The sequence below is a fragment of the Mustelus asterias genome, chromosome 31 (assembly GCF_964213995.1).
Source record: "Mustelus asterias chromosome 31, sMusAst1.hap1.1, whole genome shotgun sequence".
Classification (NCBI taxonomy): domain Eukaryota; kingdom Metazoa; phylum Chordata; class Chondrichthyes; order Carcharhiniformes; family Triakidae; genus Mustelus; species Mustelus asterias.
Genome location: NC_135831.1, coordinates 2363493 through 2390215, shown reverse-complemented (window position 1 = coordinate 2390215; position 26723 = coordinate 2363493). Strand labels below are relative to the sequence as shown.

At 48.3% G+C, this 26723-nt stretch overlaps 1 protein-coding gene across 1 annotated transcript in view; it reads left to right on the top strand.

The window, feature by feature from the left end:
* Positions 1-23475, top strand: part of LOC144481617 (G-protein coupled receptor 83-like) — a 39737-nt gene extending 16262 nt beyond the window's left edge. The window contains exons 4-5 of the mRNA XM_078200755.1: positions 19487-20078; positions 23380-23475. Of these exons, the coding sequence (XP_078056881.1) occupies positions 19487-20078; positions 23380-23409 (622 nt within the window). The 3' untranslated portion in view covers positions 23410-23475. The remainder of the gene's footprint in view (positions 1-19486; positions 20079-23379) is intronic.
* The last annotated feature ends 3248 nt before the right edge of the window (positions 23476-26723 follow it).

Below are 26723 nucleotides of genomic sequence, written 5' to 3'. Positions count from 1 at the left end.
TGACGCTAAGAGGCAATTTAGCATGGCCAATCCACCTAACCCGCACATCTTTGGACACTAAGGGGCAATTTAGCATGGCCAATCCACCTAACCTACACATCTTTGGACACTAAGGGGCAATTTAGCATGGCCAATCCACCTAACCCGCACATCTTTGGACACTAAGGGGCAATTTAGCATGGCCAATCTCCTTAACCTACACATCTTTGGACACTAAGGGGCAATGATAAATTGCCCCTTAGCATCCAAACATGTGCGGGTTAAGTGGATTGGCCATGCTAAACTGCTCCTTAGTATCCAAAGATGTGTAGATTAGATGGATTGGCCATGCTAAATTGTCCCTCAGTGTCCAAAGATGTGTGGGTTAGGTGGATTGGTCATGCTAAATAGTCCCTTAGTGTCCAAAGATGTGCAGGTTAGGTGGATTGGCCATGCTAAATTGCTCCTTAGTGTCCAAAGATGTGCAGGTTAGGTGGATTGGCCATGCTAAACTGCTCCTTAGTATCCAAAGATGTGTAGATTAGATGGATTGGCCATGCTAAATTGTCCCTCAGTGTCCAAAGATGTGCAGGTTAGGTGGATTGGCCATGCTAAATTGTCCCTCAGTGTCCAAAGATGTGCAGGTTAGGTGGATTGGCCATGCTAAATAGTCCCTTAGTGTCCAAAGATGTGCAGGTTAGGTGGATTGGCCATGCTAAATTGTCCCTCAGTGTCCAAAGATGTGCAGGTTAGGTGGATTGGTCATGCTAAATAGTCCCTTAGTGTCCAAAGATGTGCAGGTTAGGTGGATTGGCCATGCTAAATTGCTCCTTAGTGTCCAAAGATGTGCAGATTAGGTGGATTGGCCATGCTAAACTGCTCCTTAGTATCCAAAGATGTGTAGATTAGATGGATTGGCCATGCTAAATTGTCCCTCAGTGTCCAAAGATGTGTGGGTTAGGTGGATTGGCCATGCTAAATAGTCCCTTAGTGTCCAAAGATGTGCAGGTTAGGTGGATTGGCCATGCTAAATTCCAAAGATGTGTAGATTAGATGGATTTGCCATGCTAAATTGTCCCTTAGTGTCCAAAGATGTGTGGGTTAGGTGGATTGGCCATGCTAAATTGCCCCTTAGTGTCCAAAGATGTGCAGGTTAGATGGATTGGCCATGCTAAATTACCCCTTAGTGTCCAAAAATGTGTAGATTAGATGGATTGGCCATGCTAAATTGCCCCTTCGTGTCCAAAGATAGAAATCATAGAAACCCTACAGTGCAGAAAGAGGCCATTCGGCCCATCGAGTCTGCACTGATCACAATCCCACCCAGGCCCTACCCCCATATCCCTACTTATTTTACCCGCTAATCCCTCTAATCTATGCATCCCAGGACACTGAGGGGCAATTTTAGCATGGCCAATCAACCTAACCTGCACATCTTTGGAGTGTGGGAGGAAACCGGAGCACCCGGAGGAAACCCACGCAGACACGAGGAGAATGTGCAAACTCCACACAGACAGTGACCCAAGCCGGGAATCGAACCCAGGTCCCTGGAGCTGTGAACCAGCAGTGCTAATCACTGTGCCACCGTGCCTCCCACAATGTGCAGGTTAGCTGGATTGGCCATGCTAAATTGCCTATTAGTGTCAGGGAGATTAGCAGTGTAAGCACAGGGGTTGGGGGGAGAGGGTCTGGGAGGAATTGTGGTCGGTGCCGACTCGATGGGCTGAATAGCCTCCTTCTGCACTCTCGGGAGTCTATAAAACATCTATAAATAATCATTGTAAAGTATAAAAGATGTGAGTGATGGCCAGGGTGCCTCAGGCAACCCTGCCTTAACCCTTCTCCGAAGTAATTATGATTTGATTTGTAAATTACAGCCCGCTTCATATAAGTGGACAAAACATCACTGAGGTCGCCAATAAATTAGCTTTAAAAGCTTTTTCAAATGATTTATCTTTTCCAGTCCATCTTGTAAACGCTCTGTTATCCGTCATGTCACTTCCAGGTCAATCACCTTTCATGTTGTTGGCTCGTAAATTGGCTTTTGTGAATTGTGGAGTTCCACAGGGATCAGTGTTGGGTCCACAGCTTTTCACTTTATACATCGGGCACAGTGGCAGCACAGTGGGTTAGCTCTGCTGCCTCACAGCTCCAGGGACCTGGGTTCGATTCCCGGCTCGGGTCACTGTCTGTGTGGAGTTTGCACATTCTCCCCGTGTCTGCGTGGGTTTCCTCCGGGTGCTCCGGTTTCCTCCCACAGTCCGAAAGACGTGCTGGTTAGGGTGCATTGGCCGTGCTAAATTCTCCCTCAGTGTTACCCGCACAGGCGCCGGAGTGTGGCGACTAGGGGGATTTAACTTAATTGCAGTGTTAATGTAAACCAACTTGTGACAGTAATAAATAAACGTTAGACTTTTAGTGACTTTTAAGGGGCGTCTTGACAAATACATGAATCGGATGGGAATAGAGGGATACGGTCCTCGGAAGGGTAGGAAGTTTTAGCTCAGTCGGGCAGCATGGTCGGTGCAGGCTTGGAGGGCCAAAGGGCCTGTTCCTGTGCTGTAATTTTCTTTGTTCTTTGTTCTTTATCAATGGTCCAGATGAAGGGCATTGTGGCTAAGTTGGCAGATGAGTTGGCATGGTAGCACAGTGGTTAGCACTGCTGCCTCGCAGCGCCAGTGACCCCTGGGTTCGATTCCCGGCTTGGGTCACTGTCTGTGTGGAATTTGCACGTTCTCCCCGTGTCTGCGTGGGTTTCCTCCGGGTGCTCCGGTTTCCTCCCACAGTCCAAAAGACGTGCTGGTTAGGGTGCATTGACCCGATCACGAGCCGGAGCGTGGCGAATTTCACAATAACTTCATTGCAGTGTTAATGTAAGCCTTACCTGTGACTAAAAAAAATCAACTTTAAAAGTTTCAAAGATAGGTGGAGGGACAGGAAGTAGAGGAGGTGGGAAGGGTGCAGAAGAACTTGGACAAGTTCGGAGAGTGGGCAAAGAAGTGGCAGATGGGATACAATGGGGGAAAGTGCGAGGTGATGCATTTTGGTGGAAAGAATGGAGGCTTAGACTATTTTCTAAATGGGAGAGAATTCAGAAATCAGAAACACAAAGGGACTTGGGAGTCCTTGTCCTCTTAAGGTTAACGTGCAGGTTCAGTCGGCAGTTAGGAAGGCAAATGCAATGTTAGCATTCCTGTCGAGAGGGCTAGAATACAAGAGCAGGGATGTACTTCTGAGGCTGTATAAGGCTCTGGGCAGACCCCCATTTGGAGTGGTTTTGGGCCCCATATCTAAGGAAGGATGTGCTGGCCTTGGAAAGTGTCCAGAGGAGGTTCACAAGAATGATCCCTGGAATGAGAGGCTTGACGTATGAGGAGCGTTTGAGGACTCTGGGTCTGTACTCGATGGAGTTTAGAAGGATGAGGGGGTGAAGAAGGGAAAGGGTTAATGTTTTTTGTACTCAATGTATTTTGTACCTAAAGGGTTAATGCGGGAAACCAAGGACTGCTTCGTGACCTGAGAATACCAGATACACTCTGGTTTATGGTCAGGGGCTGTAAATGTATTTTTGAGTCGTGACTGATCTGGTGTTTGAGTCGTGACCAGTATTGGAAGCCATGATGTATATATATCCCCATTTTTCTGAAGCCAAAGGGAGAACTTTGGCTTCTGCTTTCAAGGGGTCAAGTTCTCCCGCAAGCTTGTGAGAATAAAGCCTACTCTGCTTTGACTCATACCAGTCTCAGAGGTATTTCTTACCTACTACAGGGGGGATTGTTGTGGGAAGAGTCACCACTCGGAGATCAGACTTGAGATTCAACATGCAGTTTATTAAATCGAAGCTTCGGGAGGATGTCTGGGCAGAGTTCCTCAATCTGGCTTGGCGACGGGCGCATTTATATACGTTAAAACATCGCAAACATTGGCAGTTTTGCATCAAGCCGTAGGCGGTTACATACTTTGGCCAATTGTGCCCCTTGACAATAGTTAGTTATCAATAACTCCCAATCACATTTTGTTGAAAATACCTCACTGTTCTAGTTCCCCTTTCAGGCCATCTGCCCCTGAGCTACCTAACTATTCTTGTCCTTTGCTGTCTGACTATTCCTGCTTGCTTTGCACTTTTACACTAAAAATGAGACATGGCTCACCCCAACTTGTCACTCGTCAAGGCTCGAGTGTTTGTGGTTAACCACAGAGTGCAAAAGTTACATACACAACTTTTCTTGTCTTAAAAAGTTTTACATTCACAATGATGGCTTAAAAAGTTTTAAAGTCACAATAATGGCTTGAACAGTCTCAATTTTACTCCAACAATCCCTTCTCTTGGTCTGGATTATCATTTAATAATCCAATAGACCAACACTAGTAAAGTCTCTGTATCATTGGTCCGGCAATTTATACACAGCCTTTCGGGTATCGGTCCTCCGTGATGTTCTGTGTGTATGCTGGATCCGTAGCTCACTGGCTACATATCTGCAGATATCCATTCGTCTGGTTCTCCTCTCCGCGATTGTTGCCTTCGGATTCCTCTGCTCTTCCCACCAGCCGTTCATCTTCGATGACCATGTTGACTCCTGGCACAACTTGAGCCATCGTAACTTTCCAGCAGTTATTAAGACAGCCAATAACCAGACAGCAAACAACTATGATTACAACAAGAGCAATCAATCATAGAAAGCTTAGTGTAAATCAAATAACACTTTGCATATCCATTCATTTGGATATAATCTTATCAAAAGCCATCACTTTCCTTATTTAAATCACACACCACACAGCTCCGATCTTTGTATGATGTATTCTTACATCATATCTAATTTAATCATTTGTTTGAGCAGAAATGATCCCTCTATAGACAGATTGTCTCATCAGGTAAACAACAGTGTTACGTGGTCACAGAGCCAGACACAGCTCTTTAAAAACACAGATAACCAAATGAGCTATCTGTTGTGTTCAAGTCGAATGCTGCAAGATTTTTGAGTCTGGTTGTAAGGCCAGTCACCAACTCTTTCTCTCCCTCTCAAGTAATCCGGTTTCACTTCCTGTCATGCTAATGTTAATTGTGCAAGTTATTACAAATTATGGCAAAGAATGGTTAAATGTCTGGAATAAATAGCCTTTTCTCCCACAGAATTATGTTTTATCGATACACAATATATATAAAATTGGTTAAGGCTCTCCAGGATTCGATCCTCTCGGGTATATCCAACCCCTCTTAATTTAAGTCATTTTTATTTTTAAACTGCTCCAGATCCCTGCATTTTAGAACAATGTAAGAAGTTTAACAACACCAGGTTAAAGTCCAACAGGTTTATTTGGTAGCAAAAGCCACACAAGCTTTCGAGGCTCTGAGCCCCTTCTTCAGGTGAGTGGGAATTCTGTTCACAAACAGAACTTATAAAGACACAGACTCAATTTACATGAATAATGGTTGGAATGCGAATACTTACAACTAATCCAGTCTTTAAGAAACAAAACAATGGGAGTGGAGAGAACAATAACAAGCACAATACATATAACAATAACAATTGTTACTTGATTAGAAATGTGGTGAACCAACGTTGGTTCACCACTGGGGTTTGTTACTATGTTACTGTTGGGCTAGGGTGTTGTTACTGTGGGGGTTGTACTATGTTGTTGGGTTAGGGTGTTTACCTGTTATAAGAGTTATCATGGCACATTCCAGTGGGGTCCCGCCTCCGGTGGCGAGGTATAAGACCCCCTGCTCCGGCAGGACCCCTTCAGTCTGAACTGGTGTATTCGTGTTAGTAGTTCCATTGTTACTTTATTAAAGCCTTCAATACCGAAGCCTTGGTTCCATGTGCTTATTGACGCGCATCAATTTAATAAAGTAAACAGAAAACTCACAGCTGTGCAACAAGAAGAAAAAACAGAGAGTATGGAACAGATTCTAAAACCGGATCGTCTGACACTGGACCCACGTGCGGTCGGTGCAGCTAACACATTCGACCATTGGTGGAAGTGCTTTGAGGACTACCTGGCAGCCTCGGTAGCTATCACTACGGACAGTGATAGACTCCAGGTCCTCCACGCAAGGGTAAGCGACACGATTTACCTAGCCATTCGTGCAGCTCCCACTTACCAGGGTGCCGTCGAGCTCCTAAAGAAAAGATACACTATGCCACCCAACGAGATACATGCTCGTTACCTCCTCGCTACACGACGTCGGCAGTCGGGCGAAACCATGGAGGATTATGCCAATGAGCTCCTGCAGCTTGCCAGGGGTTGCGACTGTAAGGACGTCTCCGCCGAACAGTATATGTACGACCTCGCCCAAGACGCGTTCGTAGCAGGGGTAGGGTCCTCGTACATCAGGCTTAAATTGCTAGAAAAGGGGAAACTCAACTTGACCCAGGCAATGGGGATGGCCGTGAGGTTGGAGGCGGCGTCGAAGATCTTGGCGCTGTACCCCGAGGACCACGTGCAGTCAACGTGGTTGGAGCAAGCTCAGCTCCCTCCTCGCCCCGCGAACCCGCGCTCCCAGATCGATTCGACGACGGCGGCAGCTCCAGGTGGCCAGTGATGCTATTTTTGTGGAGGGGCCAAGCATCCACGGCAACAGTGTCCGGCAAGAACGACAATCTGCAGCCAGTGCGGTAAAAAAGGCCACTACGGCAAAGTCTGCAGGTCCAAACCTAAAAACGGCAGTGCAGCTTGTAACCCTCCAGAACGGAGACCATCTCTTTCGGCGTCGCAGTACCCACGAGGTCCGACCACGTGCGATCTCAGGACGGCGCCATCGTGGCAGACAGAGGAGGAGGAAGACCACCAGGAGTCGCTGCGCTTGGCGCCCTCGCCCACGTGCGATTCATGGGGGCGGCCATCATGGTCCACGACGACTAGGAGCGACCAGCAGGGGTCCTCAGCATCCACATCGGCAGCATGCAGTGACGCCCAGGGGCCAACGGTGGCGTCGATCTCTCTGGATCAGACCAGGCACTACAGACTGGAACATTCTATGATGGAGGTAAAGGTTAGTGGCAGAACTGTGAATTGTCTGTTTGACAGTGGAAGCACCGAAAGTTTCATACACCCTGAAACTGCTAAAAGGTGTGGACTCCGGATTCTCCCTGCCAAACAGACAATTTCCATGGCATCACGGTCCCGGTCTGTACCGATCCAAGGACAATGTATGGTAACTCTTGAGGTACAGGGCACAATTTACGAGCAATACAGGCTCCTTGTGCTACCTCACCTTTGCGCGCCAATTCTCCTCGGACTAAACTTTATGGTCCACATGAAGAGTGTGATCCTACAGTACGGTGGGCCACTCCCTTCACTGGCAGTAGGGAATCAGCCGCAGCCTCCAAATTGCCCAAAGCGCCCCGCGTGCAATTTATCCACCCTGAAGATCACGACACCATCCCTTTTTAAAAATCTGGTACCTGGCTGCAAGCCCATCGCAACTAAAAGTAGGCGTTACAGCGCTGAGGACCGGATCTTTATTAGATCTGAGGTTCAGCGGCTCCTCAAGGAAGGGATCATACAGGCCAGTGCTAGTCCGTGGAGAGCGCAGGTCGTGGTAGTCAAAAGCGGGAACAAACCTCGGATGGTCATCGACTATAGTCAGACCATTAATAGATACACGCAGCTGGATGCGTATCCTCTCCCGCGCATTTCTGATATGGTCAATCAGATTGCGCAGTACCGAGTGTTTTCTACCATAGACCTTAAGTCCGCCTACCATCAACTCCCCATCCGCCCAGAGGACCGACAATATACGGCTTTTGAGGCGGATGGTCGTCTATACCAATTCCTCAGGGTTCCATTTGGTGTCACCAATGGGGTCTCAGTCTTCCAGCGTGCTATGGACCGAATGGTGGACCAGAACGGGTTGCGGGCTACCTTCCCGTACCTGGATAACGTCACCATCTGCGGCCATGACCAGCAGGACCACGACACGAATCTCCAACACTTTCTGCGCACTGCATCTCGCCTGAATCTGACCTATAACAGGGAGAAGTGCGTATTCCGTACGCGTAGGTTAGCCATCCTCGGATACGTGGTGGAAAACGGGGTCATTGGCCCTGATCCAGACCTTATGCGCCCACTCACTGAACTTCCCTTGCCCGCTAGCACAAAAGCACTGAGGAGATGCCTCGGGTTTTTTTCATATTATGCACAGTGGGTCCCCAACTACGCGGACAAAGCTCGTCCGCTCATTAAGTCCACGACCTTTCCACTTACGCCGGAGGCCCAATTGGCCTTCAAGGTTTTGAAGAGCGACATCTCGAAAGCCACGATGCACGCGGTGGATGAATCCATCCCTTTCCAGGTGGAGAGTGATGCATCTGACTTCGCCCTAGCCGCCACACTAAACCAGGCAGGTAGGCCCGTCGCGTTTTTTTCCCGCACCCTTCAAGGCCCAGAAATTCGGCACTCAGCGGTGGAAAAGGAGGCTCAGGCCATTGTGGAGGCAGTCAGACACTGGCGCCATTACCTGGCGGGGAAGCGGTTCACTCTGATCACGGATCAACGATCCGTGGCGTTTATGTTCAGTAACACGCAGAGGGGCAAGATCAAGAACGATAAGATCTTGCGGTGGAGAATTGAGCTCTCCACCTATAATTACGATATTATGTATCGTCCAGGGAAGCTCAATGAGCCCTCGGATGCCCTCTCGCGCGGAACATGCGCCATCATGCAGGAGGACCGCTTGAAGGCTCTCCACAATGATCTGTGTCATCCTGGAGTCACCAGACTCTACCACTTCATCAAAGCCCGCAACCTGCCTTACTCGGTGGAGGATGTCAGGTCAGTGACTAGAAGCTGTCGGATTTGCGCAGAATGCAAACCACACTTTTATCGACCAGACCGGGCACAATTGGTCAAGGCCACTCGCCCTTTTGAGAGGCTGAGTGTGGATTTTAAGGGCCCCCTTCCCTCAACGGACCGGAATGTCTATTTTCTCAACATAATAGACGAGTATTCCCGGTTTCCGTTTGTTTTCCCCTGTGCGGACACGTCAACTGCCACCGTCATTAAGGTTTTCAGTGAACTTTTTACCCTGTTCGGGTACCCCTGCTACATTCATAGCGACAGGGGCTCGTCGTTCATGAGCAACGACTTGAGGCAATTCCTGCTCTCATTCGGGATTGCCTCTAGTAGAACCACGAGCTACAACCCTAGGGGTAATGGACAGGTGGAAAGGGAGAATGCTACAGTCTGGAAGGCTGTCCTACTGGCACTGAAATCCAGGGGCCTTCCAGTCTCCCGTTGGCAGGAGGTCCTTCCAAATGCGCTCCATTCTATCCGCTCCCTCCTGTGTACGGCAACCAATGCTACTCCCCACGAGAGGATGTTCTCATTCCCTCGTAAGTCGTCCTCGGGGACCTCATTGCCAGCCTGGTTGACGTACCCAGGACCCGTCCTTCTGCGGCGCCATGTGAGGGCTCGCAAGTCCGACCCCTTGGTTGAACCGGTCCAACTCCTCCACGCCAACCCTCAGTATGCCTATGTGGCATATCCTGACGGGCGAGAGGACACTGTCTCCATTAGAGACCTGGCGCCCGCAGGGGACGTAGCAACTCCTGTCGCTCCTATTCCCCCAGTCACGAATCCACTACTCCTCATTACTTCCCCAGACGTGGCGCGGTCAGCACCGGGACCAGTGCATAACACTTTTACTCCCATGTACAGCTTGCCTGAGACTCGGAGATCGGCGCCACCATCATCATCACCACCACCACTACCACCAAACGTTCCAGGATCCCCTGCACCATCGCCTCACCAGGGCCGGCCGGCCCGGGAGTCCTTGAGGGGACAGCCAGACGTTGCTTTGGAAAGAGCGCCACCACAAGCACCTGCTCCGGTTTCGCAACCGTAATTATGTAATTTGTTGCATGTTATCGGAACATCACACAAGTCTTGAATTTCATATTATTATTATTTAAAAATAACTAACTGGTAACACAAGTTCCAACAATTCATGGTGTTTAAAAATACTCAAGGACAACATATTTGTTTGTATTAACAACTGGGGTTAATCTCCTAACTTGGGGTCATTAGAAATACGCTTCATTTCACAATTAGATTCACTTTAAACTCGTTCCATCTTATTCTTTTGTTCCTGCTTCTCTTTGTTTTCACAAAATTACTCAGTTTTTTTTTAACGTCTCAACTATACTCTTATTTTAACTCCAAGACAAGGAAAGAGCACATGGTCCTTCCAAGGTTTAACTCCTTGCTCAACATTAAAACATTCAAGCGAACACCAACAAAACATTCACGCAATCACGTTGTTAAACACACAGATACACACGGAAGCTTCCAACATTTATTCAGACTTAACGTCTTAAAACTGGGATGCAAATAAAACATTTAAGAATACTGAACGTTGATTAACAGTCGCTTTTATTCTGCTGTTTGACTCATATCTGCTATTGGCAACTCACCAATTGCTTCTTGTTCCAGCGCTAGTTGCGCAGCCTTGTCTGCGGCTCGGTTCCCTTTATATTTTAACCAGTCGGGGTTGTCCCTCTCTGGTTCCCTTTGGTGGGCTTTAATTTTTATTACTGCCGCTTCTCGGGGTTTTTCGCTAGCTTTTAGTGATGCCTCGATCCTTTGTTGGTGCTTAATAGGAGTTCCTCTCGTGGTTCCAAACCCCTTCTACTCCAGGCCGTCATATAATTCCAGAGCCTGTGTAAGTGCCACTAGTTCTGCTACTTGGGCAGATAAACCTCCGTCAATCCTTCCTGACTTTACCGTTTTCCAATTTGTCGTTTACTGCTGCCCACCCTGTCCGGGGTGATCCCTCCACGTATTTACGTGAGCCATCTACAAAAAGGGTCTCCTCGGCTGTCGCTAAAGGTACATCCTTTATCCTACCTTCTTCTGTATCCGCATCTACATCCCCACAGTTATGTATCCAAAATTCCTTCTGCTGGGTTATCTCCTGTATCTCTTACTATTATGACTGATTTGCTGGGAGGTAGGAGGACGGCCTCCCATTTGGCCCTTCTGTAACTCCCTTCTCTGTTTAAGTTTTGATTCTATATCTTAAGATTACTGCAAGTCTTATAACACAAATTTCCTGTGGCGGGTCAGGTCTCTGCTCGTTTCAGCAGAGAAGCGGAGGGGTAAGTTCACTCAGCTGAACATAAATAAGTCACAGAATCATAGAAACCCTACAGTGCAGAAACAGGCCATTCGGCCCATCGAGTCTGCACCGACCACAATCCCACCCAGGCTCTACTCCCATATCCCTACACATTTACCCGCTAATCCCTCTAACCTACACATCTCGGGACACTAAGGGGCAATTTTAGCACGGCCAATCGACCTAACCCGCACATCTTTGGACTGTGGGAGGAAACCGGAGCACCCGGAGGAAACCCACGCAGACACGAGGAGAATGTGCAGACTCCGCACAGACAGTGACCCAAGCCAGGAATTGAACCCAGGTCCCTGGAGCTGTGAAGCAGCAGTGCTAACCCACTGTGCTACCGTGCCGCCCTTCAAATACGTAGGAGTAATTCTTTCCATTTATCTTTTCATTGTCAATTCTATCAAGAGTACATTTAGTCACAAAAGCCTGATCCAAAAAGTAATTACGACGTTTACACTTTCTCACAGACTCTCCGGTTTAAGCTCAAGATGAGCGCATAATTAATTATTTCTCTTAAATGGTTAACTCTCCTTACAACTCTTCAGTTGTAATGTAAGGCACGATTGTAAAATGTAATAGTTTATTAAACATTGATCTGCTATACCCTCTTCCACCACATGTGGCGCTCTCGATCGCACACTTTCACCCCCCTTTCTCTTCCCCTTGTCGAGGGAGAGAGAACCTCACAGACTGCTGGAGTTTTAACCCTTTACTCCCCTCTGAACTGTTCTGTTGTACATGTTTTCCGATTGGTACCAGTGTATTCTTTCAACTGGGTCCCAGTGTTTCCAGACACCTCTGCCTCGCATATCTAGACAGGCACAGGTGTCTCCACTAATGATAACCTTGTTGTAACATCTCCTGAGAGAACATAAGAACATAAGAAATAGGAGCCAGGAGTAGGCCATCGAGCCCCTCGAGCCTGCCCCGCCATTCAACAAGATCATGGCTGATCTGAAGTGAATCAGTTCCACTTACCCGCCTGACCCCTATAACCCCTAATTCCCTTACCGATCAGGAATCCATCTATCCGTGATTTAAACATATTCAACGAGGTAGCCTCCACCACTTCAGTGGGCAGAGAATTCCAGAGATTCACCACCCTCTGAGAGAAGAAGTTCCTCCTCAACTCTGTCCTAAACTGACCCCCCTTTATTTTGAGGCTGTGCCCTCTAGTTCTAGCTTCCTTTCTAAGTGGAAAGAATCTCTCCACTTCTACCCTATCCAGCCCCTTCATTATCTTATAGGCCTCTATAAGATCCCCCCTCAGCCTTCTAAATTCCAACGAGCACAAACCTAATCTGCTCAGTCTCTCCTCATAATCAACACCCCTCATCTCCGGTATCAAACCTGGTGAACCTTCTCTGCACTCCCTCCAAGGCCAATATATCCTTCCGCAAATAAGGGGACCAATACTGCACACAGTATTCCAGCTGCGGCCTCACCAATGCCCTGTACAGATGCAGCAAGACCTCCCTGCTTTTATATTCTATCCCCCTCGCGATAAATGCCAACATCCCATTTGCCTTCTTGATCACCTGTTGCACCTGCAGACTGAGTTTTTGCATCTCATGCACAAGGACCCCCAGGTCCCTCTGCACAGCAGCATGTTGTAATTTTTTTCCATTTAAATAATAATCCAATTTGCTATTATTTCCTCCAAAGTGAATAACCTCGCATTTGCCAACGTTATACTCCATCTGCCAGAGGTCGTGTACAGGGGTGGGGAAGGGTCCCCAGAGATTATAGGGCTGTGGGTTGTTTTCCAATGCCTGATTTCTTTTCCAATTCCCTGATTCTGATGTCTAGTTTCTTAATCTTTGCCATGTCCTCATTCTCTATTTCTCCAATTTTGGATTCGAAGTCCTTAATTTTATCCTTGTCTTTATTCCACCTTTTGGTCAAATCCTTTACTTGTCCAATTGGACCATCTAACTGGTGGACTAATATCACTCCCGGTTTTTCATCTTACTCTTTTTCTTCTAAGGTCTGAGAAGCATCCCCGCCATCTTTTGGCATTTCTCTCATCGGCTAATGCCTGTCGGTCGATAAGGGAGCCTGGGCTTCATTTCCTCGTCTGTCATCCTATAGACCCCTACGTTCCCTCTCTCGGGCTTGCTTCCCTATACGGCCACAATTACTCTCTTAGTAACGTGTTTCTTCCCGCCGTTTTTTATACTCGCGTACTCCCGGCCACGATTACCTTCTCTGTAATGTGTTTCTTCCACCGGAGTCTGGCTCAAAGTAAGGAGTGATCAATTCCTTCGCATGGGTGGCACAGTGGGTTAGCACTGCTGCTTCACAGCGCCAGGGACCTGGGTTCGATTCCCGGCTCGGGTCACTGTCTGTGTGGAGTTTGCACCTTCTCCTCGTGTCTGCGTGGGTTTCCTCCGGGTGCTCCGGTTTCCTCCCACAGTCCAAAGATGTGCGGGTTAGGTTGATTGGCCAGGCTAAAAATTGCCCTCAGTGTCCTGAGATGCGTAGGTTAGAGGGATTAGTGGGTAAAATATGTAGGGATATGGGGGTAGGGCCTGGGTGGGATTGTGGTCGGTGCAGACTCGATGGGCCGAATGGCCTCTTTCTGTACTGTAGGGTTTCTATGTTTCTATGCATGCTACGTTACAACTTAACCGGTAGACTACCAACCCAACTTATATAACCTTAAGTACACAAAGACAAAACTCTGTGTTCTTCACCACGACAGAGTTTGATGTTAGCCGCCTTCTGCCACTCATGCCTCACAATGCTAAGTGCCCTTGGTGTCTCTTTACCTCTTCAATACCTGACCATAGCGTGGGGACTTTTCCCTCTTAACGGCCGATCTAAGGTGAGCTCAGAGACAGGCACTACCTTGTCCTCTTGTCGATCAGCACAAGTCACAGTTACTTATCACTATCAAAAGTTAATACTTATCACTGTACCTTATCACTATATCACAACTATTTACCCCAGAAAACTACACCGTTGACTCAGTCTGACTCCTACAGATTCAATGGTCTCTATTCCGGCTTCCGATCGTGGCCACCGATCGGATTTACCAGTAATATAGATCCTGCCGACTACGCCATTTGTTGTGGGAAAAGTCACCACTCGGAGATCAGACTTGAGATTCAACACGTAGTTTATTAAATCGAAGCTTCGGGAGGATCTCTGGGCAGAGTTCCTCAATCTGGCTTGGCGACAGGCACATTTATATACGATAAAACATCGCAAACATCAGCAGTTTTGCATCAAGCCGTAGGCGGTTACATACTTTGGCCTATTGTGCCCCTTGACAATAGTTAGTTATCAATAACTCTCAATCACATTTTGTTGAAAATACCTCACTGTTCTAGTTCCCCTTTCAGGCCATCTGCCCCTGAGCTACCTGACTATTCTTGTCCTTTGCTGTCTGACTATTCCTGCTTGCTTTGCACTTTTACACTAAAAATGAGACATGGCTCACCCCAGCTTGTCACTAGTCAAGGCTCAAGTGTTTGTGGTTAACCACAGAGTGCAAAAGTTACATACACAACTTTTCTTGTCTTAAAAAGTTTTACATTCACAACGATGGCTTAAAAAGTTTTAAAGTCACAATAATGGCTTGAACAGTCTCAATTTTACTCCAACAGGATCTTATTGAAACTTACAGGATACTGAAAGGCTGGATAGAGTGGACGTGGGGAAGATGTTTCCATTAGTCGGAGAGACTGGGATCTGAAGGCATAGACTCAGAGCAAAGGGACGACCCTTTAGAACCGAGATGAGGAGGAATTTCTCCAGCCAGAGAGTGGTGGATCTGTGGAATTCGTTGCCACAAAGGAGGCCGGGTCGTTGAGTGTCTTTAAGACAGAGATAGATCGGTTCTTGCTTGGTAAGGGGGTTCAAAGATTATGGGGAAAAGGCGGGAGAATTGGGTTTCATAGAATAGAATCCCTACAGTGCAGAAGGAGGCCATTTGGCCCATTGAGTCTGCACCGACCACAATCCCACCCATGCCCTATCCTCGTAACCCCATTTACCCTAGCTAGTTCCCCCTGACACTAAGGGGCAATTTAGCATGGCCAATCCACCTAACCTGCACATCTTTGGACACTAAGAGGCAATTTCGCACGGCCAGTCCACCTAACTTACACATCTTTGGACACTAAGGGACAATTTAGCATGGCCAATCCACCTAACCTGCACATCTTTGGACACTAAGAGGCAATTTCGCACGGCCAGTCCACCTAACTTACACATCTTTGGACACTAAGGGACAATTTAGCATGGCCAATCCACCTAACCTGCACATCTTTGGACACTAAGAGGCAATTTCGCACGGCCAGTCCACCTAACTTACAATCTTTGGACACTAAGGGGCAATTTAGCATGGCCAATCCACCTAACCTGCACATCTTTGGACATTAAGGGGCAATTTAGCATGGCCAATCCACCTTACCTACACATCTCTGGACACTAAGGGGCAATTTAGCACGGCCAATCAACCTAACCTGCACATCTTTGGACACTAAGAGGCAATTTAGCATGGCCAATCCACCTAACCCGCACATCTTTGGACACTAAGGGGCAATTTAGCATGGCCAATCCACCTAACCTGCACATCTTTGGACACAAGGAGGCAATTTCGCACGGCCAGTCCACCTAACTTACACATCTTTGGACACTAAGGGTCAATTTAGCATGGCCAATCCACCTAACCTGCACATCTTTGGACACTAAGAGGCAATTTAGCACGGCCAATCCACCTAACCTGCACATCTTTGGACACTAAGGGGCAATTTCGCACGGCCAATCCACCTAACCTGCACATCTTTGGACACTAAGGGGCAATTTAGCACGGCCAATCCACCTAACCCGCACATCTTTGGACCTGTACATCTTTGGGTTGAGAAACTTATCAGCCACGATTGAATGGTGGAGCAGATTCGATGGGCTGAATGGCCTTAGAACGTCAACCACTATATGGAGCAGTGAATTGCAAAACGCAGGACGCTGATAAGTTTGTATAGAACACCAATTTGACCTCACCTGGAGTATTGCGTCCAGTTCTAGATGTTTGCAAAGAGGTGTAGGCATTGGAGAGAGTACAGAAAAAGTTCATGAGAATGGTTCCAGGGGTGAGGAACTTCAGTGAGGAGGATAGATTGGAGAGGTTGGGAATGTTCTCCTTGGAGAAGAGAGGGGATTCGATCGAGGTGTTCGAAATCCTGATGGGTTCCTGGACAGAGTGAATCGGGGGGATAAGTGTTTCCATTGATGGAAGGATAGAGAGTGAGGAGGGGGGGGGGAACGGGGGACACAGGTTTAAGGAGATCGGGACAAATCTGTCCCAGCGTGTGGTGGAGGCTGGTTCCAATCGAGAGGGAATTAGATTGTTACCTGAAAAGTTATAAAGTTTTCCCAAAGTTTATTTGTCAGTGTCACAACTAGGCTGACATTAACACTGCAATGAAGGTACTGTGAGAATCCCCCTAGTTGCCACACTGCAACACTGCTGCCTCACAGCGCCAGGGACCCGTGTTCGATTCCCGGCTCGGGTCACTGTCTGTGCAGAGTCTGCGCTTTCTCCCCGTGTCTGCGTGGGTTTCCTCCGGGTGCTCCGGTTTCCTCCCACAGTCCGAAAGACGTGCTGGTTAGGGTGCATTGGCCGTGCTATATTCCCCTTTTTGTATTTGAATAGGCGCCGGAGTGTGGTGACTAGGGGATTTTCACAGTAACTTCATTGCAGTGTTAATGTAAGACTTGATTTGATTTGATTGATTATTGTCACATGTATTGGGATACAGTGAAAAGTATTGTTTCTTGCGCGTGATACAGACAAAGCATACCGTTCATAGAGTACATAGGGGAGAAGGATTTGATTTGATTTATTATTGTCACATGTATTGGGATACAGTGAAAACTATTGTTTTTGCGCGCTATACAGACAAAGCATACCGTTCATAGGGAAGGAAAGGAGAGAGTGCAGAATGTAGTGTTACAGTCATAGCTAGGGTGTAGAGAAAGATCAACTTAATGTGAGGTAGGTCCATTCAAAGGTCTGACAGCAGCAGGGAAGAAGCTGTTCTTGAGTCGGTTGGTATGTGACCTCAGACTTTTGTATCTTTTTCCCGACAGGAGAAGGTGGAAGAGAGAATGTCCGGGGTGCGTGGGGTCCTTGATTATGCTGGCTGCTTTTCCCCGAGGCAGCGGGAAGTATAGACAGAGTCAATGGATGGGAGGCTGGTTTGCATGATGGGACTGGGCTACATTCACACACACAACCCTTTGTAGTTCCTTGCGGTCTTGGGCAGAGCAGGAGCCCAGACCAAGCTGTGATACAACCAGAAAGAATGCTTTCTATGGGGCATCTGTAAAAGTTGGTGAGAGTCGTAGCTGACATGCCAAATTTCCTTAGTCTTCTGAGAAAGTAGAGGTGTTGGTGGGGCTTTCTTAACTATAGTGTCGGCGTGGGGGGGACCAGGACAGGTTGTTGGTGATCTGAACACCTAAAAACATGAAGCTCTCGACCCTTTCTACTGCGTCCCCGTTGATGTAGACAGGGGCATGTTCTCCTTTACGCTTCCTGAAGTCGATGACAATCTCCTTCGTTTTGTTGACATTGAGGAAGAGATTATTGTCGCTGCACCAGTTCACCTGTGACAGTGAGCCGTTCTCTACTTGTGATACTAATAAATAAACTTTAAAGCTTTAAAAAAACTCTTTACTTAAGTAAGTACTTGGGTACCTCTTATACTTTACTACTTGTGTTAACCGAACAGTGTGGCGACTAGAGGATTTTCACAGTAACTTCATTGCAGTGTTAATGTAAGCCTACTTGTGACACTAATAAATAAACTTAACTTAAATTCTCTCTCCGTGTATCCGAACAGGCGCCGGAGTGTGGCGACTAGGGGAATTTCACAAAAACTTCATTGCGATGTTAATGTAAGCCTTAGTTGTGACACTAATAAATAAACTTAAACATGGAACATAGAACAGTACAGCACAGAACAGGCCCTTCAGCCCACGATGTTGTGCCGAGCTTTATCTGAAACCAAGATCAAGCTATCCCACTCCCTATCATCCTGGTGTGCTCCATGTGCCTATCCAATAACCGCTTAAATGTTCCTAAAGTGTCTGACTCCACTATCACTGCAGGCAGTCCATTCCACACCCCAACCACTCTCTGCATAAAGAACCTACCTCTGATATCCTTCCTGTATCTCCCACCACAAACCCTATAGTTATGCCCCCTTGTAATAGCTCCATCCACCCGCGGAAATAGTCTTTGAACGTTCACTCTATCTATCCCCTTCATCATTTTATAAACCTCTATTAAGTCTCCCCTCAGCCTCCTCCGCTCCAGAGAGAACAGCCCCAGCTCCCTCAACCTTTCCTCATAAGACCGACCCTCCAAACCAGGCAGCATCCTGGTAAATCTCCTCTGCACTCTTTCCAGCACTTCCACATCCTCCTTATAGTGAGGTGACCAGAACTGCACACAATATTCCAAATGTGGTCTCACCGAGGTCTTGTACAGTTGCAGCATAACCCCACGGCTCTTAAACTCCAACCCCCTGTTAATAAAAGCTAACACACTATAGGCCTTCTTCACAGCTCTATCCACTTGAGTGGCAACCTTCAGAGATGTGTGGATATGGACCCCAAGATCTCTCTGTTCCTCCACAGTCTTCAGAACCCTACCTAAGCTTAAATTCTCCCTCAGTGTTACCCGAACAGACGTCGGAGTGTGTCGAGTGGGGGATTGTCACAGTAACTTCATTGCAGTGTTAATGTCAGGGTGGCATGGTAGCACAGTGGATAGCACTGTTGCCTCACAGCGCCAGGGACCTGGGTTCGATTCCCGGCTTGGGTCACTGTCTGTGCGGAGTCTACACGTTCTCCCCGTGTCTGCGTGGGTTTCCTCCGGGTGCTCCGGTTTCCTCCCACAGTCTGAAAGACGTCCTGGTTAGATGCATTGACCCGAACAGGCGTTGGCCTGTGAAAACTAGGGGAATTTTACAGTATCTTCATTGCGGTGTTAATGTAAGCCTTACTCGTGACAAATAAATAAACTTCTTAAACTTTAAGCCGACTTGTGACACTAATAAATAAACTTTAAGCTTAAATTCTCCCTCAGTGTTACCCGAACAGGCGCCGGAGTGTGGCGACTAGGGGATTTTCACAGTAACTTCATTGCAGTGTTAATGTAAGCCTAACTTGTGATACCAGTAAATAAACTTTAAATTTAAATTCTCCCTCAGTGTACCTGAACAGGCGCCGGAGTGTGGGCGACTGGGGGATTTTCACAGTAACTTCATTGCAGTGTTAATGTAAGCCCACTTGTGACACTAATAAATAAACTTATAGAAATAAAGTTTTAAAATGTTGCACGGCTTTCTTTTGCAATTCCAGGGAGATGACGGTCCGTAGCCTGTGCGTTCCCGCCTTCCCGCAGCCCTCTGATGTCTTCTGGAAGTACTTGGACCTGGCTACCTTTGGCCTCCTGTACGCCCTGCCGCTTTTGGCCATCACCCTTATCTACACGGCGTTGGCCAAGAAGCTGTGGCTGGGGAACGCCATCGGGGACATCACGGCCGAGCAGTACGTGGCCCAGCGTCACAGGAAGAAGAAGACCATCAAGATGATGATGCTGGTGGTGGGGGTCTTTGCCGTTTGCTGGTCCCCCCTCAACTGCTACGTGGTCCTCATCTCCAGCCAGCTGATAGAGAGCAGCAACGCCCTCTACTTTACCCTCCATTGGCTCGCTACCAGCAGCACCTGCTACAACCCTTTCATCTACTGCTGGCTCAACGACCGGTTCCGCACCGAGCTGAACGCCCTCCTCGGAAGGTGCCGGAGACCCAAGAGCCCAGAGGGCAAGGTGGCGGCGCCCGTCTCCAACAGGGCCACCAGAAGGGCCTGGACAGAGGATCAGAGCAGTTACAATCCCCGCCCGCCTAAGGCTGCTATGAAATCTAAGTTGCCTGGGCTGGAGGACGTAGGCGTAAGTACATCTTTAAGATGTAAGTTCATGCTCAAGATGTTTAAGATGTCAGTACATGTTTCAGACATCAGTACATAAAAATCCTTACAGTGCAGAAGGAGGCCATTTGGCCCATTGAGCCTGCACTGCCAACAATCCCACCCATTCCCATACTCCCATGTATTTACCCCGCTAATCCCCCTGACACTAAGCAATTTAGCACGGCCAATCCATCTAACCTGCACATCTTTGGACACGAAGGGGCAATTTAGCATGACCAATCCACCTAACCCGCACATCTTTGGACACTAAGGGGCAATTTAGCATGGCCAATCCACCTAACCCGCACATCTTTGGACACTAAGGGGCAATTTAGCATGGCCAATCCACCTAACCTACACATCTTTGGACACTAAGGGACAATTTAGCATGGCCAATCCACCCTAACCTTCACATCTTTGGACACTAAGGGGCAATTTAGCATGGCCAATCCACCCTAACTTTCACATCTTTGGACACTAAGGGGCAATTTAGCATGGCCAATCCACCCTACCTTTCACATCTTTGGACACTAAGGGGCAATTTAGCATGGCCAATCCACCTAACCCACACATCTTTGGACACTAAGGGGCAATTTAGCACGGCCAATCCATCTAACCTGCACATCTTTGGACACTAAGGGACAGTTTAGCATGGCCAATCCACCTAACCTGCGCATCTTTGGACACGAAGGGGCAATTTAGCATGGCCAATCCACTAACCTGCGCATCTCTGGACACTAAGGGGCAATTTACATAGAAACATAGAAACCCTACAGTGTAGAAGGAGGCCATTCGACCCATCGAGTCTGCACCGACCACAATCCCACCCAGGCCCTACCCCCACATATTTACCCACTAATTCCTCTAACCTACACATCCCAGGACACTAAGGGGCAATTTTAGCATGGCCAATCAACCTAACCTGCACATCTTTGGACTGTGGGAGGAAACCGGAGCACCCGGAGGAAACCCACGCAGACACGAGGAGAATGTGCAAACTCCACACAGACAGTGACCCGAGCCGGGAATCGAACCCGGGACCCTGGAGCTGTGAAGCAGCAGTGCTAACCACTGTGCTACCGTGCCGCCCTTTATTAGCATGGCCAATCCACCTAACATACACATTTTTGGACACTAAGGGGCAATTTAGCATGGCCAATCCACCTAACCCGCACATCTTTGGACACTAAGGGGCAATTTAGCATGGCCAATCCACCTAACATACACATTTTTGGACACTAAGGGGCAATTTAGCATGGCCAATCCACCTAACCGTCGCATCTTTAGATACTAAGGGGCAATTTAGCATGACCAATCCACCTAACCTGCCCATGTTTGGACACCAAGGGGCAATTTATCATTGCCAATCCACCTAACCTGCACATCTTTGGACTATGGGAGGAAACCGGAGCACCCGGAGGAAACCCATGCAGACACGGGGAGAACGTGCAAACTCCACACAGACAGTGACCCAAGCCGGGAATCGAATCCAGGTCCCTGGCGCTGTGAGGCAGCAGTGCTAACCACTGTGCCACCGTGTCACCCAGGTTTTAGATGTTTAAGATGTAAGTATATGTTTGGGTGACACAGTGGCACAGTTGTTAGCACTGCTGCCTCACAACACCAGGGACCCGGGTTCGATTCCGGCCTTGGGTCGCTGCAGCACTGAGGGAGTACGGTAGTGCCAAAGGAGCACTGCAATACCGAGGGAACCCTGAGTACCGAGGGAGTGATGCAGTATGAGGGAGTGCTGTAGTGCCTAGGGAGTGTGGCAGTGCTGAGGGACCCGTGTAGAAAATACAGACACATGGGATTGAGGGTGATTTAGTGGTTTGGATCAGGAATTGGCTAGCTGTAAGAAAACAGAGGGTGGTGGTTGATGGGAAATGTTCATCCTGGAGTTCAGTTACTAGTGGTGTACCGCAAGGATCTGTTTTGGGGCCACTGCTGTTTGTCATTTTTATTAATGACCTGGATGAGGACGTGGAAGGGTGGATTAGTAAATTTGCGGATGACACTAAAGTCGGTGGAGTTGTAGACAGTGCGGAGGGAAGTGGCAGGTTACAGAGGGACATGGATAAGCTGCGGAGCTGGGCTGAGAGGTGGCAAATGGAGTTTAATGCGGAAAAGTGTGAGGTGATTCACTTTGGAAGGAGTAACAGGAATACAGAGTACTGGGCTAATGGTAAGATACTTGGTAGTGTGGATGAACAGAGGGATCTGGGTGTCCATGTACATAGATCCCTGAAAGTTGGCACCCAGGCTGATAGAGTTGTTAAGAAGGCGTACGGTGTGTTAGCTTTTATTGGTAGAGGGATTGAGTTTCGGAGCCAGGAGGTCATGCTGCAACTGTACAAAACTCTGGTGCGGCCGCATTTGGAGTATTGCGTACAGTTCTGGTCGCCATATTATAGGAAGGATGTGGAAGTGTTGGAAAGGGTGCAGAGGAGATTTACCAGGATGTTGTCTGGTATGGTGGGAAAATCGTATGAGGAAAGGCTAAGGGGCTTGAGGTTGTTTTCGTTAGAGAGAAGAAGGTTAAGAGGTGACTTAATAGAGGCATACAAGATGATCAGAGGATTCGATAGGGTGGATAGTGAGAGCCTTTTTCCTCGGATGGTGATGGCTAACACGAGGGGACATAGCTTTAAATTGAGGGGTGAGTGATATAGGACAGATGTTAGAGGTAGGTTCTTTATTCAGAGAGTAGTAAGGGTGTGGAATGCCCTGCCTGCAGCAGTAGTGGACTCGTCAACATTAAGAACATTCAAATGGTTATTGAATAAACATATGGATGATATTGGAATAGTGTAGATTAGAGGGGCTTTAGATTGGTTCCACTGGTCGGCGCAACATCGAGGGCCGAAGGGCCTGTACTGCGCTGTAATGTTCTATGTTCTATGTGTAGTACCGAGGGAGTGCTGCAGTACTGAGGGAGTGCCGCATTGCCGAGGGAGTGTGGCAGTGCTGAGGGAACCATGCAGAACTGAGGGAGTGCTGCACTGCCAAGGGAGTGCTAGACTGCTGAGGGGGCACTGCGATGCAGCACCGAGGGAGTGCCGCATTGCCGAGGGAGCGCTGCAGTGCAGTGCCAAGTGAGTGCAACACTTCAGATGGAGGGTGCCGCATTGTCAAAGGTGCCTTCCTCTCGCTGCTTTTTGACTGGAAGTTAAAGAAGCTGTAATGGGGGGAACCTCATGATTGGTAATGGGCCGTGGTGAAACCAGATGGGCTGAAGATCCTCCTTCTTCCAGAGTGACCCAATTACTTTTCTCTCACAGGCACATACCTCGGACCCTCGCAACCTGTGATGACCATGGGACAATTCTGAAGGAAGAGGAAGGACATGGGTAACTCCTGGAAATAAAAACCCGAATTCTGGTAAATCCACCTCAAACCACCTGGATGATAAATGAAGAAAGGGTCCACACAAGATTTGAATGCCACCTTCTCATCTGTGGCTAATATGAGGCAAAGCATTGGAGTTTGTCTAATCTCTTCCCCCCCAGCCACCAATCTCACTTTGTTTTCATCTTTATTGATACTTTATTTAGCGTAATTTGAACGTCCCTTCCGTGTTCAACATCAGACGCAGCTAGGTCCACCCCACACGATCTACTTGTAATGTCCTAACTATGTTAAGGGGCTGTGGGTTTTACCAGAAAGAAAAGAACATGGCTGGCACGCGTCGATTCAAACTAACACACAGCAGATTTTATTGAGGGGCTGCTCCCTGCATCAATTACAAAACTGAAAGTGCAACAGCAGCCAGAGCACGTATCCGAGTGGCATCACCATCAAATCATGTGATCAGCCCTTAAAGCAACCTGCAACACCTTTTAGATATGTAGCACAGTGCCCACCAGAGCAGTAGGGTGGCACAGTGGTTAGCACTACGGCCTCACAGCGCCAGGGACCTGGGTTCGATTCCCGCCTTGGGTCACTGCCTGTGCGGTCTAGTGGCCTCAACCTCAACACAGCGACGATGCAGGAGTCGTTTTTATTCATCCATGGGACATGGACGTCGCTGGCCGGGTCCAGCATTTATTGCCCATCCCTAGTTGCCCCTTGAGAAGGTGGGTGGTGAGCCACCTTCTTGAATCGCCGCAGTCCGCGTGCTGTGGGTTGGACCCATTAGGGAGGGAATTCCCTGGATTTTGACCCAGCGACCGCGAAGGAACGGCCGATATATTTCCAGGTCGGGATGGTGGGTGGCTTCCTTCTCCCTGCGTGGGTTTCCTCCGGGTGCTCCGGTTTCCTCCCACAGTCTGAAAGACGTGCTGGTTAGGGTGCATTGGCCGTGCTAAATTCTCCCTCAGTGTTACCCGAAAATGGGCCGGAATGTGGCGACGAGGGGATTTTCACAGTAACTTCATTGCGGTGTTAATGTAAGCCTACTTGTGACACTAATAAATAAACTTTGAATTAAATTCTCCCTCGGTGTTACCCGAACAGGCGCCAGAGTGTGGCTACTGGGGAATTTTCACAGTAACTTCATTGTGGTGTTAATGTAAGCCTACTTGTGACACTAAATAAGTAAAATAAATGTATCAGAGGCTGGGAATCCTGCAACTCACCTCCTGACTCCCCAAAGCCTGTCCACCATCTACAAGGCACAAGTCAGGAGTGTGATGGAATACTCTCCACTTGCCTGGATGGGTGCGGCTCCAACAACACTCAAGAAGCTCGACACCATCCAGGACAAAGCAGCCCCGCTTGATTGGCCCCCCATCCACAAACACCCACTCCCTCCACCACCCACGCTCAGTAGCAGCCGTGTGTACCATCTACAAGATGCACTGCAGCAACTCACCAAAGATCCTTAGGCAGCACCTTCCAAACCCACCACCACTTCCATCTAGAAGAGCAGCAGATACCTGGGAGAACCACCAACTGCAAGTTCCCCCTCCGAGCCACTCGCCATCCCGACTTGGAAATACATCGGTCGTTCCTTCGCAGTCGCTGGGTCAAAATCTTGGAATTCCCTCCCTCATGGGCCAACCCACAGCACAGCTCACCACGCACCTTCTCAAGGGGCAACTAGGGATGGGCAATAAATGCTGGACCCAGCCAGCGATGCCCAGGTCCCATGAATGAATCAGATAACAATTACTCCTCCAGCATCGGTGTGTTGAGGTTGAGACCACGACTGAGAGACCGCGTGGGCTCAAACGTATTTTAGTCTGCGTGGAATGGACAGCAGAGGATTTGCAGATCTTTGGCAGTTCGCCCTTACTCCAAAGTGGATGCTGGGAATCTTTAACTGCGGTTCTGGAGGCATCAGCGAAGAGGGAAGCAAAGATCGGTGGCCTCTCATCAGGTGTGGAATATGTTTGCGATCTAACGAGGAAAGACAGAACCAGGGCAGTCTGGTGATGGGTCGAAACAGTAAGAAGTTTAACAACACCAGGTTAAAGTCCAACAGGTTTATTTGGTAGCAAAAGCCACACAAGCTTTCGGAGCTCTTAGCCCCTTCTTCAGGTGAGTGGGAATTCTGTTCACAAACAGAGCATATAAAGACACAGACTCAATTTACATGAATAATGGTTGGAATGCAAATACTTACAACTAATCAAGTCTTTAAGAGACGAAACAATGTGAGTGGAGAGAGCATCAAGACTGGCTAAAAAGATGTGTATTGTCTCCAGACAAGACAGCCAGTGAAACTCTGCAGGTCAGAATATAAATTGAGCCTGTGTCTTTATAAGCTCTGTTTGTGAACAGAATTCCCACTCACCTGAAGAAGGGGCTAAGAGCTCCGAAAGCTTGTGTGGCTTTTGCTACCAAATAAACCTGTTGGACTTTAACCTGGTGTTGTTAAACTTCTTACTGTGTTTATCCCAGTCCAACGCCGGCATCTCCACATGATGGGTCGAAAGGCAGAGATAATAAATGACAAAGGAGATGGGTGGCACAGTGGGTTAGCACTGCCACCTCCCAGCGCCAGGGACCTGGGTTCGATTCCCAGCCTCGGGTCACTGTCTGTGTGGAGTTTGCACATTCTCCCCGTGTCTGCGTGGGTTTCCTCCGGGTGCTCCGTTTTCCTCCCACACTCCAAAGATGTGCGGGTTTAGGTTGATTGGGCCTGCTAAATTGGCCCTTAGTGTCAGGGGGACTAGCTAGGGTAAATGCATGGGGTTATGGGGATGAGGCTTGGGTGGGATTGTGGTCGGTGCAGACTCGATGGGCCAAATGGCCTCCTTCTGCATTGTGGGGATTCTATGAGAAGTGTTATAGCTGGGGGAAAGGAAATTATGATGCGATTAGGTGAGATTTAGGATGCATAGGATGTGGAATGAAACTGCAGGGGATGGGCACAATTGAAATGTGGAGCTTGTTCAAGGAACAGCTGCACGGTAGCACAGTGGGGCGGGGTAGTACAGTGGTTAGCACTGCTGCTTCACAGCTCCAGGGACCTGGGTTCGATTCCCGGCTTGGGTCACTGTCTGTGTGGAGTTTGCACATTCTCCCTGTGTCTGCGTGGGTTTCCTCCGGGTGCTCCGGTTTCCTCCCACAGTCCAAAGATGTGCGGGTTAGGTTGATTGGCCATTCTAAATTGCCCTCAGTGTCTCGGGATGCATAGGTTAGAGGGATTAGTGGGTAAATATGTAGGGATATGTGGATA